Source organism: Exophiala dermatitidis, assembly GCF_000230625.1.
Source record: "Exophiala dermatitidis NIH/UT8656 unplaced genomic scaffold supercont1.2, whole genome shotgun sequence".
Classification (NCBI taxonomy): domain Eukaryota; kingdom Fungi; phylum Ascomycota; class Eurotiomycetes; order Chaetothyriales; family Herpotrichiellaceae; genus Exophiala; species Exophiala dermatitidis.
The window spans coordinates 1,799,742-1,811,652 of NW_008751647.1; the positions used below are offsets into that span (position 1 = coordinate 1,799,742).

Sequence of the window (11,911 nt, forward strand, 5' to 3'; positions counted from 1 at the left end):
CCGCCGCCACAGGCGTCGTCGTCGCAAGGACAAACAACACTTCCGCCTGTCCCGGCATTTCCTGGGTCTGCCACCAACGGCGGCCAGCACGGACATGGACACGGAAACCAGATCCAGGACTTGCTCAATCCATCCGATGAGGATACAGCCCCTCAGACTCGGCGGGCCTCTTCCCAGCAGGTTCATTTCGAAGAAAATCGCGAAGAAAACCGTCCCAACCTCGTCCAGGTCGAAGAAGGCAGTCTGGACCGATTCCACGCCGAAATCACCGACAAGACTAGCGGTCTTTCGGTCGAGCAGTTGGAGCAGGTGAATTCGGTGTTGATGGACACGTTGTGGAGAACGCGTGGGCTATGGGACCGTCGGGAGGTTTTGGAGCAGGTCACCGAGGCGTTTCATGAAGTGCTTGCTGATATGGTGGAGAGTGGGCAGCAGTTTGGACCTGTTAGTTGGGGGGTGTCTGATAATAGTCAAAGTCAGGGTCAGGGTCGGCCTCAGGTTTCGGGTCAACTTGGTCTTGGTCATGGTCGTGCTACTGGTGGTGCTGCCGGTGTTGGTGGTGTTGGTGTTAGTTCTGCTCATCATGCTGCTTACGTGTAGTAGAGTACTGGTAGAAGCAGGGCAGGGAGTGAAAAGACACGATTTGAACTTGAACTTTTCTTTTGGCAGGCCTGGCTAGGTTGATTCATTGATTGATTCATTCATTGCTTGGTTGATGGGTTGGTCTGGGTTTGGTTGGTTGGCCGGTTGGTTCGTCTGTCTGGATGAAGTGTATCGAAATTGATTTTCTCAAAACTTGGAAGTGGTTTAACATTACATAGTCCTGTCCCAACTGTTTGTGTCTACTTGTAGTGAAATTAACGCGGCTCGGGGGGAGGGATGCATGTTGAATGTCCATCACCCATAAATATCGCACAGCACATTACATGTCAACCACTTGATTTCTAGTCACTTTCCTCCCCAGACCTGCCTCCTCCGCGTCGAGTTTCTCGCAGCGCTCGAGTCCCAGAGGAAACCAAGGAACGGGAAACCCAGAAAAAACCCCCCAAAAGATTTTATTCATCATTGAAAACAGAATAAGCCTAGTGTAACGGTATACAATGTTGTTTCATAAGGCAGGATCCTACATCATCATCGACATTGTTTCCAAAGCAAGCAAGCGAGGTCTATTATGGTCGCGTGCATGTCAAAAGCAACGGCTAGCGCTCGGTGGTCTGCAGACTGTGTCTTCTATTTATCTACTCATGTTTATGCTCTGGATTGTCTATTTGCTGGGTTGTGGTAGTCCGACAATTCGACAATTGGGTTTCTGTCGCCAGTTCGCATGACTCTCGTTTTCCAGACGCTGATGCTCCGTGAAATACGAGGCGCGGAAGCGTTGTTTTTCCCCTAGATAAGGTAGTTAATTACCTCAGCCTTGTTTGGTCTTTTCTGTCTTCTTCTGTTTATCTCCCAGTTCGAGTTGTTGGGTATGGTTCTGGTTCTGGTTCTTCTTGTCACTCCCATCCCCAAGTCCAGCACCGGTTCTGGCCCCGGATTTGGCCCCGGATTTGGCTCCGGAGGTAGTAGGTAGAGCATACAAACCACCCCCAACAAAGACGACAACGGCGCCCAGCAAAACGCCCGATGGCAAAGTATTCCCAAACAACCAGATACTCAAGACCAGACTGGCGAGTTTGCGGATATTCAAGACGATGCTGACGGTCAGAGAAGAAGATTGAGCAGAAAGACGATTCACGCCGACAATGCACAAGAGTTGCGTGGTGGCGTTGAGAAGAAGGAGGAAGACTGGTCGAGGAATTTGATTTGCAATACAAGGGAAAGAGAAAGTCGTTGTTGTGGTGTCCCCGGTCCCGACGGGGGATTTGTTGCCGAAAAGGGGCAGGAATAATCCCGTCATGGTCGTCCATGCCAGGCTCAAGTCCAAGTTTGCATTTGTCGGCGAACATGTGTTGCTACTAGTAGTAGAATGATTCTCCTGAGTAGTAGTAGTAGTAGTAGTACTGGCCAACCAGGAAAATGAAGATGACGAAGATGATAGAAATTTTTGGGTGCCGTGGTCAGTGTCAACAATGCTAGTATTAGGCCCTTGATGTATCGATGCAAGGCTGGCCAAGTCCTGCATCAGCGATTTGGCTTGACTGGCAAAAAACGGCAGAGACATGGCGTGGCTGTAGAACAATGTCTCGGCCGTGATGTCGCCGGACCGTCCGTACGTCGCGTACATGTCATCAGCGTACAATCCCATGCACGCGGACAGAACCAAAGCGGAGACCAACAACGCAAACCCAGGGGCCTGCGAGGAGATGCCCGACGTTGAGGTTTCAGTGCTAGACAAATATGCTTCTGCTTCTTCTGCTGCTTCGACTTCGAGTTCGGCGGCCGAGATGCTTGCATTATAGTGAGGCTGCTGCTGCTGCTTTGACCAGGCATCCGAGATGGCTGCCACAACCACACCCACAAACAACAGGACCACAGCCACGACTTTTTGCACGGGATACCGCTTGCCGCCCCACAGTCTGCCCACTGCCATTGTGGTCACGGGCCCCGCTGACCGGAGGATGATATGCAGAGGTATGCTGATCTGGTACTTGAACGCCATATTGTTCAGGATATTGATGCTCAGAAAATATGCCGTGTACACGATCCATCGGCGTAAAGGAATCGCGCGTTCGCGGAGGTACAGGTTCCGCCAGCCGCGAGAAAATGACAGATGGCGTGGTGCTGTGGCTAGAGCTACCATCAGAAACTGAAATGCCGTGATCAAGGGGCCGGAAGAGGGAGAGGCTTGGATTAGGGCTTCCAGCGTGTACACGTTGGAACAGCAGCCGCCGAAGATGAGGAGGAGGGTAGGCGCCCAAATCTGAAGAATGGACGTCGTTTTGGACGTCGTCACGGTGTTGGCACTCGCGCGGCCGTCTTTTGTAGTTGAGCGCTCAGTTTGTGAGGGTTTCGCGACAGATATCGGCTCGGCGCTCCCATCTGCTTGAACGACGCCATTGGATATATGAGTGCCATCGACGTCGTCCTTTTTCTTGCCTTTACGGCGACTGACCGTTGCCGGAGAACTCATGCTCGAGGGAAGAGACTCGGAGGGCCGAAGGAGGAGACGGACAGGGGAATTTGTCACCGGAGAGTTGAATATGCCATATTTCTGAGGCTTTTTGCAGAGTGTAAAGGTTTAAACTTGGCCCCTCTGACGTCCGAAGCGTCAATATATCCTAACACTGGTGAGAGCGTGCGACGTCGACGTGTTGCACGACCATGAATGATTTGCGCGACACGGGCGCAATCAGTCAACATTCCATTGGAAAAGTATCGGGGAAAGTCAGGCGAACAAGGGCCTCCCGAGCCCTGCATAATGAAGTCACCGTGATTATGTCATCGAGACAGACTCTCACATCGTGCCGCCCCTGTCCTCTCCAGCCTTGTGCCCAAGGGACTAGATCATCGACGACGACTTGCAATGACCATTATGATAAAACTTGTCCACGACAAGGGGTTTAGACACTTGCGGTTTCAACTGGGCCCGGCCGAACTATTCTAAAACTCGCACAGACACAACCTCAGCCCAAGCAGAAGCTACGGACTCCCAAGGCCACTTGTCTGGGCCTCGAGCAATCCAGCCTCAACAGTAGCACAGCCTCTGTCACCTCGTCGTTCCCACAAGAGTCTTTGCGGTTATGGACGACGATCTACAATCCGATGACCGCCCACGCTTCCATAGAACGTCGAAGATCCCACCTCTCCTCCCATACCCAGATTCGTCTTTTCTAAAAACTTTTATCTAGTCTTGTCGGACAGTCTCTCTACTACCAGAGTACGCAGCTTGGACATATCTGTAATCACATGATCTGCTCTGCAAGTCTTGCCGCCCTTTCTAATAAATCATTCCTCGACCTCACATCATCTTGTGGCCGGTAAATTCGCTCCAGCTCTTGACCTCGGGAGGAATGCCTTCCTTGCGGGGCAATTTCTCGTTCATGCATTGGGCAAACAGCAAAGCAGTCTGTAGAGCGTGGTTAGTCAGCAATCGGAACACGGGCGGGATAGTCAGTCAACATACCTTGCGCTCCATGAACAAAGGCACTCCAAAGTCGACAGCGTTCCTTCTCATCACATAATCCTCATCCAACAATGTCTTTCCGCGAGTCTTTGCAAGGTTGAACACCCCCTTAATATCGTACTTCTCAAACACCTTCCGAAGCTCGTTCTTGTCGGTCTTGGGGAACTCAATCACTTCGATGGACGCGCCGGATTTCTCCAGATGTTTCTTCACAGACTCGCTTGCGGCGTAGAACTTATACCCGAGGGGCTTGAGGTACTCGACAATCTTCGGCAGCTCGGGCAACTCGGTGGATCCACCCAAAAGAATACCCTCGCCAGGTTCAGGCACTCGGAAGTTCATGGTCGACTGAAGCGAGGTCCAGTACGCCTCGATTAGATCTCTGCCAAAGCATGCAATCTCTCCGGTACTGCTCATCTCAACTCCCAAGAAAGGGTCTGCGCCGGCCAAACGGGTCCAAGAGAATTGCGGAACCTTTGTCGCCAGGTAGTCCCGCTTCTCGGCCATGAGGTCTTGAGGTTGAGGCACCTCCTTGCCTACCAATGCCTTGGTAGCCGTGTCAATGAAGTTGGTTCCGAGGACCTTGCTAACGAATGGGAAAGACCGGGAGGCACGTAGGTTGCATTCGATCACCTTCAGAGCAGGTTCCTGACCTGGCGCATCCGCCTTGATGATCTGCATGTTGAAGGGTCCCGTGATATTCCATGCTTTGGCCACTTTCTGCGCAATCTCCTTGATTCGGGCCATCATGCTCTCGCTGAGGTTGACAGGGGGGAGAACCAGAGTGGCATCACCTGAGTGAACGCCTGCAGGCTCCACATGTTCAGATACAGCGTGCAAGATCAATTCTCCTTGTGACGCGACCGCGTCGACGTCAATTTCTTCGGCTCCTTCGATGAACTTCGTGATGACAACGGGGTGGTCAGGGGACACAGATGAGGCGTGTTCAAGCTTGTCCTTCAATTCATCGTGGGTGTAGATGACGGACATGGCGGCTCCAGAAAGAACATATGACGGCCGAACCAGCACAGGATAGCCCACGGAATCGGCAAATGCTTCCGCCTCAGCAGCCGAAGTCAGCTCTTTCCATGCCGGCTGATCCACACCGATTGAATCGAGAATCTGGGAGAACTTGTGACGATCCTCGGCCTTGTCAATATCTTCGGGATTCGTGCCGAGGACGTTCGCCTTGCCTTCTTCTTGCAAACGGAGTGCGATGTTTTGAGGAAGTTGGCCTCCGACACTGACAACCACACCAGTAGCACCTTCAAGCTCGTAGATATCCATCACTCGCTCGTAGGACAACTCCTCAAAGTAGAGCTTATCGGCGGTGTCGAAATCGGTTGAATATGTCTCCGGGTTATACTTCATAAGAAAGTTAGCATAAATTCTCCGGCCCAGAACAAGTTGGAAGGGCACTAGGCAGCCCGGAATGGGTTGAACTTACATTGATCATGACAGTCTTCTGGCCCATGCTTCGCAATGTCAGTGTAGCGTTCACAGCGCACCAGTCGAATTCGACAGAGGAACCAATTCTGTACACGCCAGACCCAAGGATAATGGTGCCATTGTCATTGAACGTAACGTCGTGGGAGGAGGCGTTATAAGTCGTGTACAGGTAGTTGGTGTCAGCAGGGAATTCGGCAGCAAGCGTATCAATCTTCTTCACCCAAGGGCGGATGCCAAACTTCTGTCGGCGTGCGCGAACCTCCTTTTCCGTCGAGTTCGTGTACATGGCAATCTGCTTGTCGGAGAATCCCTGCTTCTTTGCCTTCAACATCAACTCGTGTTTGATGCCATCCAAGGAACCGATATCCTGGATCTCTGCCATGGTCTCTTTCAAGTTTTGCAACTTGTAGAGGAACCATTTGTCGATTTTGGTCAACTCATGGATCTTTTCAACGGAGTAATTCTCGTGGATCATCGCTTGACCAACAGCTAGCCATCGTCGATCGGTCGGGTTGCGAAGGGTGTCGTCCAAGTCATCAAACTTGTCGCCCTGGAAGCCAACATACCGTGGGTCAACCTGACGGATAGCCTTCTGGAATGATTCTTCGAACGTGCGCCCGATTGCCATGACTTCGCCGACGGATTTCATGGCACTGCCAATATGACGATCGACATGTTGGAACTTGGATAAGTCCCATCGAGGAATTTTGACCACGATGTAATCCAGACTGGGTTCGAAGTTGGCCGTGGTCGTCTTGGTCACAGCATTCGGGAGTTCGGGAAGAGTATGCCCCAGACCAATCTTTGCAGCAGTATAAGCGAGAGGGTAACCGGTAGCCTTGGATGCGAGAGCCGACGACCGAGACAGACGGGCGTTGACTTCGATCACACGGTAATCAAGGCCATCTGGCTGCAGAGCGTACTGGACATTGCACTCGCCCACAACTCCAAGATGTCGAACAATTTTGATGGCAGCGGTGCGCAGCATGTGGTACTCCTCGTCACTCAGCGTCTGACTGGGCGCCACAACGATACTGTCTCCGGTATGGATTCCAAGCGGATCAAAGTTTTCCATATTACAAACTGTAATACAATTGTCCTCGGCATCGCGCACGACCTCGTACTCGACCTCTTTCCAGCCCTTCAAAGATTTCTCGACGAGAATCTGGGGTGAAAGGGAAAGGGACCGCGAAGCCAAGTTGTTCAGTTCCTCACGGTTGTTGGCGAAACCGGAACCCAAACCTCCCAAAGCATAGGCGGACCGGACGATGATAGGATATCCCACCTGCTCCGCGGCGTCAAGCGCCTCGTCTACGGTGCTCACGGCGATCGACTGTGCAATGGGAATATTGATCTCGTTGAGTGCCTTGGCAAAAAGGTCGCGATCCTCACTGGTTTCCAGCGTCTTGATGCTCGTGCCCAGGACCTTGACACCGTACCGGTCAAAGATACCCATCTTGTTCATTTTGACTCCCAAATTGAGACCGGTCTGACCACCGAATGTGAGAAGAATACCATCGGGCTTCTCTCTTTCGATAACATAAGTGACATACTCGGGCGTGACGGGCAGGTAGTAGACCTCGTCCGCGAGCTTGTGGTCGGTCTGGATGGTTGCAATGTTGGGGTTGATGAGGACCGACGCGACTCCGGCCTCCTTAAGTGCCTTTAACGCTTGAGATCCTGGTCCAAGTGTCAGTCAATGCTCGGTATCAATCCAGACTCACGCTAGACGAAGGGTATATGGGTGGTGGTGATATCTTCTCTTGTATAACTTACCAGAGTAGTCGAATTCTCCTGCCTGTCCAATGCTCAGGCCACCACTCCCAATGACCAAAACCTTCTTGACATCGACGAGGTTTTTCCCGTGCTCAACCACACCGCTCTCAAAGTAAGCCTCTTTGCGGGGAGGAGTCTGGACGGCCGCACCCCGTTTGGCGGACCTGGTAAACTTGCGGAGCTGCTGCCATGTTGGCGCCCGAGGGGTCAAAAGGTGTTCTCTAGCAGCCGGAGTCGCGGCGCGAGTCGAAAAAGCTCGTGGGGAGAGACGAGGCTTCGGGGTGCATTCTCGCAGCAAGATTCCACTTGCCTGGCGGAGAGCTCGAGCGGAGGCAGCCATTGAAGCAGTCTGCTGGTCGGAGGGCTGTCGCTGTCGCCGGAGAACAGCAGAGTTCGACTGGGCTCCTGTACAGGAGAGTGACACCTAGTAGCTCATGAAGACGAACGACGAGAGGGAGGGACAGGGACAGGACAAGGCTTTTGAGGTCAGAGTCACCGCACTGTATCGCGAAAAAGACAAAAATTATGACTGTGAAGAGCCGCGGCCAATGGATAAGCTCGACGCAATCAGCAGAAGCGCAAACATTGGTTGCTCAACAATAACGGGCCACGCGAGCTCAGATGTCACACCGATTCCAGCCTCGCGGGCGATGTCGGCCTGAGGAGCCCCCGGACTTGTTCTCTGCCGCTTATCTATCGCGGGACGCACCTATAATCTTGACTACTACTACCTAGTTTACTACTGTATGAGCTCTGGTTGGCAGCCTACGAGAGGAGTTGCAACATCAACACTACCTGGCAGAGGACAGACAAGACAAGTTGTGATTGTCGCCCGACTACAATTCGATCTCTATCTCGACCTGTGTCTCCTCGATCTTTTCTCCATTCATGCTCATGACTCATCGCAAGAAGGCATTCTTTGCTGTTCTTGTATCAAGGTGATAACTCGCACACGCCGATCGCTCCACCATTGGCACGCAAAATTTGATCTGGGGACTCGGAGCTGATGGAGACGCGGCAAAAACGACGAACCGGGCAGTCATTCTCCACTCGATCTCGCCGCCTTCAAGCTAACTTCCAGCCATGACATTGGATCTTGCTTGAAATCATCTTCTTTGCTACTCTGCAAGGGGATCATGATACGCTGTAGGGCATGACATCCCTGGTACTAATGTCTTTCACTTTTCGCGATCCACTCTAAGTACTAGTATTTGCGAGATAGATCATCTCTGCTCACTACCAATGACCCAAGTGCGGGTGGGCATAGGTCTTGACAACACCCAAGTTCCACGCCTCTCTGCCCACAGGAATGATTCAGTCGTTGAGCTTGGTGTAATTAGCCGGGAACAGGCCTGCTTGGCCCTGGTACTCGCCATGCCACCAGTCTTCATCAGGAAATGTCTGAATTGATGTTAGTTAGATGAGATCAGCATTCCAAACGGGGAGCAACATACGACGTTGGTGATGATGGCGTTCTCGGGGAATGAGAGCTCGTTGTCTTCTCCGGCTTCATAATCGTAAAGAGCTGTGGCCGTAACTCCCTTCGTCGGTTCGGGTGCCGACGGGCCAGGTTCGGCTGCATGAGAGGCAGCCGCCGGAGCTGTGGCATCACCAGCATCGTCCTCCAAGACACTGAGATAGTTGCTAGGGACAAGTCCGCTCTGCAAAGCTATTAGTCTTCCACGAGTTTCCCCACGGGTTGTGCAAGCAACTTACCAGTCCAGACTCGTTAGTAACCACCCACCAATCCGGATCCACTCGCTGGATGTTGGTGACGATTTCGCCTAGATACTATTAGCAAGGAACATGCTGGAGATGCCATTATCCATACCTTCACGAAGCGACACTTCGTTGTCTTCCGCCGCTTCATAATCATACTCAGCTCGCGCTCGTTCACCTCCAGCGGCGGCCACCGCAGGGGGAGCGGCCTCTACCGCTTCCTGTCCCATTGTGCTTGCCGCGGCTGCTTGTGCAGCGGCGCGTCCAACATCGGGTCCAACATCGGGCTCGTCCTCGTCAGGCGCCGGAGTAGGAATGGCCTCCGCTAGAGATGTAGTCGGCAGTGTTGGTGGTGGTGAGACAATCTCTTCATGAGCATCGGTCACTTCCGCGGACGCGCTGACTGGCATAGCGACACGGATGGGAGAAGCAGCTCGCTCGTCCGGAGTGGGTGGCGTTGGGCTCCTCGGCTGGGGAGGTGGCGTGGGCAGTGCTGGGGCCGATTCTTCCTGCGGCTTGGGTTGCGAAACTGGCAGACCGGGGATTGGTATACCACGGTTGGGCTTGTTGCTTGTGTCAGGTTCTGGTGCAGGCGGCGGAGCGCGGTCAAAGGTCGCAGGGGCTCCCATGGGAGGAGCGCCACTGAATCGATCGCGTATCGAACTGATACCACCGGCGGGTGACGCAGGAGTTTCCTCTTCTGTGCCAGACTTCGCGCCTTCGCCTGTAACTTGTTGCCCGATGCTACTTCGCCCGGTGTGCGTAGTCTGGACTGGCGCCCAGCTCTTACCGGTATAACCACTCTTCCATTCGCCACCGCTTTTCTGTGTTGCCACTGGAGTCTGTCCCGAGTGTCCGGTTGGCGACTGTGGTGGTTCCCCAGATCCGCTCAAGCCTCTTTCGCGGGCCTTCTTCTCAGCCCAAAGCTGTGCAGGAGTCTTGCCTCCCTGGTCGGCAAAAGTCCTACTGGCACTGCCTACCGGAGGCGTAGGGACCACTGGCTTAGCTTCAAACCCTCCAGGAAGTGGTGCTTTGGTGCCTGTGAAAGTCGAGCTACCGCCGAACTTGTTGGCAACCTTAGGTTTGGGCAGGGATGTGAGACGTTCCGGACCCTGGGAGAAGGCAGCCGAGCGTTCTTGTAGTGACCGAACGGGGATCTCCCTCTCTTCGGAGGTGCCAGCTGAAGCGCTTGGCTCCGGGCTCGGTCGCGAGAAACTGGAATCCTCATGTTTCTGGGCCCTGGCACGTATGGAAGCAATGTCGACTTTGCCAACAGGCTCGTAGGAGCCCTTCACGGGCTCCGGTCTATCATCTCGCATTTGCCCCGACTCCTTAGCCTGGCGTCGGATGGCAGCAATGTCAACTTTGCCGACTGGCTGATATGCACCCTTGACCACGTCCGGCCGATCGTCCGTGTGACTGCTGTCCAAACCAGACGGGGCCGGCTTCGTCGAAGTGAGGTCTCTCATACTGACCTTGGTAGGCTGATAGGCGGGCTGCACTTTTTCCAATTGCGTCCGGGTAACGGGGGGAGCGTCCGCACCCCAACCGTCCTCGTCCACATCAGCTTTCTTGGGCGGCACATTACGGCCCGGGGGGTTATATCCGCCTGATACTCCCGTACTTTGTGTAGGAGTGAAAACCGGTTTCGAAGCCACGTTTGGCTTGCTGGCAGCGGCAACGGAAGGCGGAGCAGTACTGCTCGAGGAATACTTGGAGCCTGAGGCATCGGCAACTTTCTGTATAATGCCCTCCGGCGTGAGATCTCGGTCGGATCTAGCAGTAATCTGGACATGGTAGCCATGCAGCAGTTTGGCCACTGTCGTCATATGGCTGGTGAAGTATCCCTTTGTCCGCTCCGGCACCCCTTCACCGCACCAAGCGATCAGGGCATTCTTGGGCAGACCGGTGTTGGAGTCTTTTACCTTGACGAAAGCGAACTGAATTCGGCCGTCAGAGAACTCGTCGATCAAATCAACAAGCTCTCCTTCTCCTGTACTTTGAACTTTGAGTATGCTCTCCTTGTTTCCCGAGTCTTGTTGGAACGCATTGGCTAGAGGAGCGGACACGGAGAAGACAGCCCATTGACCGTAGGTGGGCGAAGCGGCGGCAGCACCAGAGGGAGGCGGTGCATTGACGACGGATTGGTAACTTTTGGTGATTGACGGTCCGTTGGTAGAAGTGTTGAGGGAAGCCATAAAGGGCTGTTTGCTGAGGGCGTCAACAGGTCAGATACTAGTAGGCCGGATGCCTGGTAGCCCAGCTGGAGAGGTCGATTCGACGGAAGTTGAACGGTGACGGCAGAAGCGCGACTCGTGGGAAGAGGCTCGGAATAGTCCTCGAGGTCGTCTCGAGAGATATTGACAGAGGAGGTTCTTGTGTCTAAGATACAGTATGTGAAGGAGGTATAATTGTAGCTCGGCCGCCTGATTCACTTGTCCGACTTTATGTTGCTACCTGCAACGGGGACCAGGTACCTTATGGAGCATTGGACTTGCGCGGAGGGGGCGCAGGCCGAATGATGGCGCCAAGGAAGCTCTGCCACCACCGCCGTCGTAGTACGTTGCTTACCTAGGTACTGCAGCAGTGCAGTGGCTGAGGTACCGATGTGCATTATTACGGTGGGGAGGTACTTAGAGGTGCCTACAACGCTGTACTGCGCCGGCTGCCAGTGCAGTATGACGCTGGGGACAAGCAATAAGGTGAGGCCGCCGTCAGACAAGGAAATGGCCTCCTAAAGCCCCTACAGTGACGGCTGGTCATAACCTCAGTGCGCCGTCAGACATAAACCTAATTCCCTTCAACCTCCGCGCTGGCAGCCTGCGCATGCCAGCGACCAGCGCCTCTCGTCAACGTGCAATCTCATGAGTGCTCGACGTCGCCATCCGCTTACCACGAGAT

The 11,911-nt window shown here is 53.7% G+C and overlaps 4 protein-coding genes across 4 annotated transcripts in view; 1 reads left to right on the top strand and 3 right to left on the bottom strand.

The window, feature by feature from the left end:
• The window catches only part of HMPREF1120_02157 (vesicle-fusing ATPase), a gene marked incomplete at both ends in the record, with an annotated part of 5,499 nt that extends 4,899 nt beyond the window's left edge, over positions 1-600 (top strand). The window contains one exon of the mRNA XM_009156193.1: positions 13-600. Coding sequence (XP_009154441.1) covers positions 13-600 — 588 coding nt within the window. The remainder of the gene's footprint in view (positions 1-12) is intronic.
• Positions 601-1,411: 811 nt separating this feature from the next.
• HMPREF1120_02158 (uncharacterized protein) lies at positions 1,412-3,073 on the bottom strand (the record flags this gene model as incomplete). Its single annotated transcript, XM_009156194.1, has 1 exon — positions 1,412-3,073. One exon carries the CDS (start codon positions 3,071-3,073, stop codon positions 1,412-1,414), a length of 1,662 nt encoding a protein of 553 aa, XP_009154442.1.
• An 828-nt stretch (positions 3,074-3,901) lies between these two features.
• Positions 3,902-7,631, bottom strand: HMPREF1120_02159 (carbamoyl-phosphate synthase arginine-specific large chain; the record flags this gene model as incomplete). Its single annotated transcript, XM_009156195.1, has 4 exons — positions 3,902-4,009; positions 4,067-5,431; positions 5,514-7,195; positions 7,292-7,631. The coding sequence occupies 4 exons, from the start codon at positions 7,629-7,631 to the stop codon at positions 3,902-3,904; spliced, it is 3,495 nt and encodes a 1,164-aa protein (XP_009154443.1).
• Positions 7,632-8,605: 974 nt separating this feature from the next.
• HMPREF1120_02160 (uncharacterized protein) lies at positions 8,606-11,208 on the bottom strand (the record flags this gene model as incomplete). The annotated part of the gene is made up of 4 exons (XM_009156196.1): positions 8,606-8,692; positions 8,746-8,952; positions 9,008-9,075; positions 9,123-11,208. The coding sequence occupies 4 exons, from the start codon at positions 11,206-11,208 to the stop codon at positions 8,606-8,608; spliced, it is 2,448 nt and encodes an 815-aa protein (XP_009154444.1).
• Between the last annotated feature and the right edge of the window lie 703 nt (positions 11,209-11,911).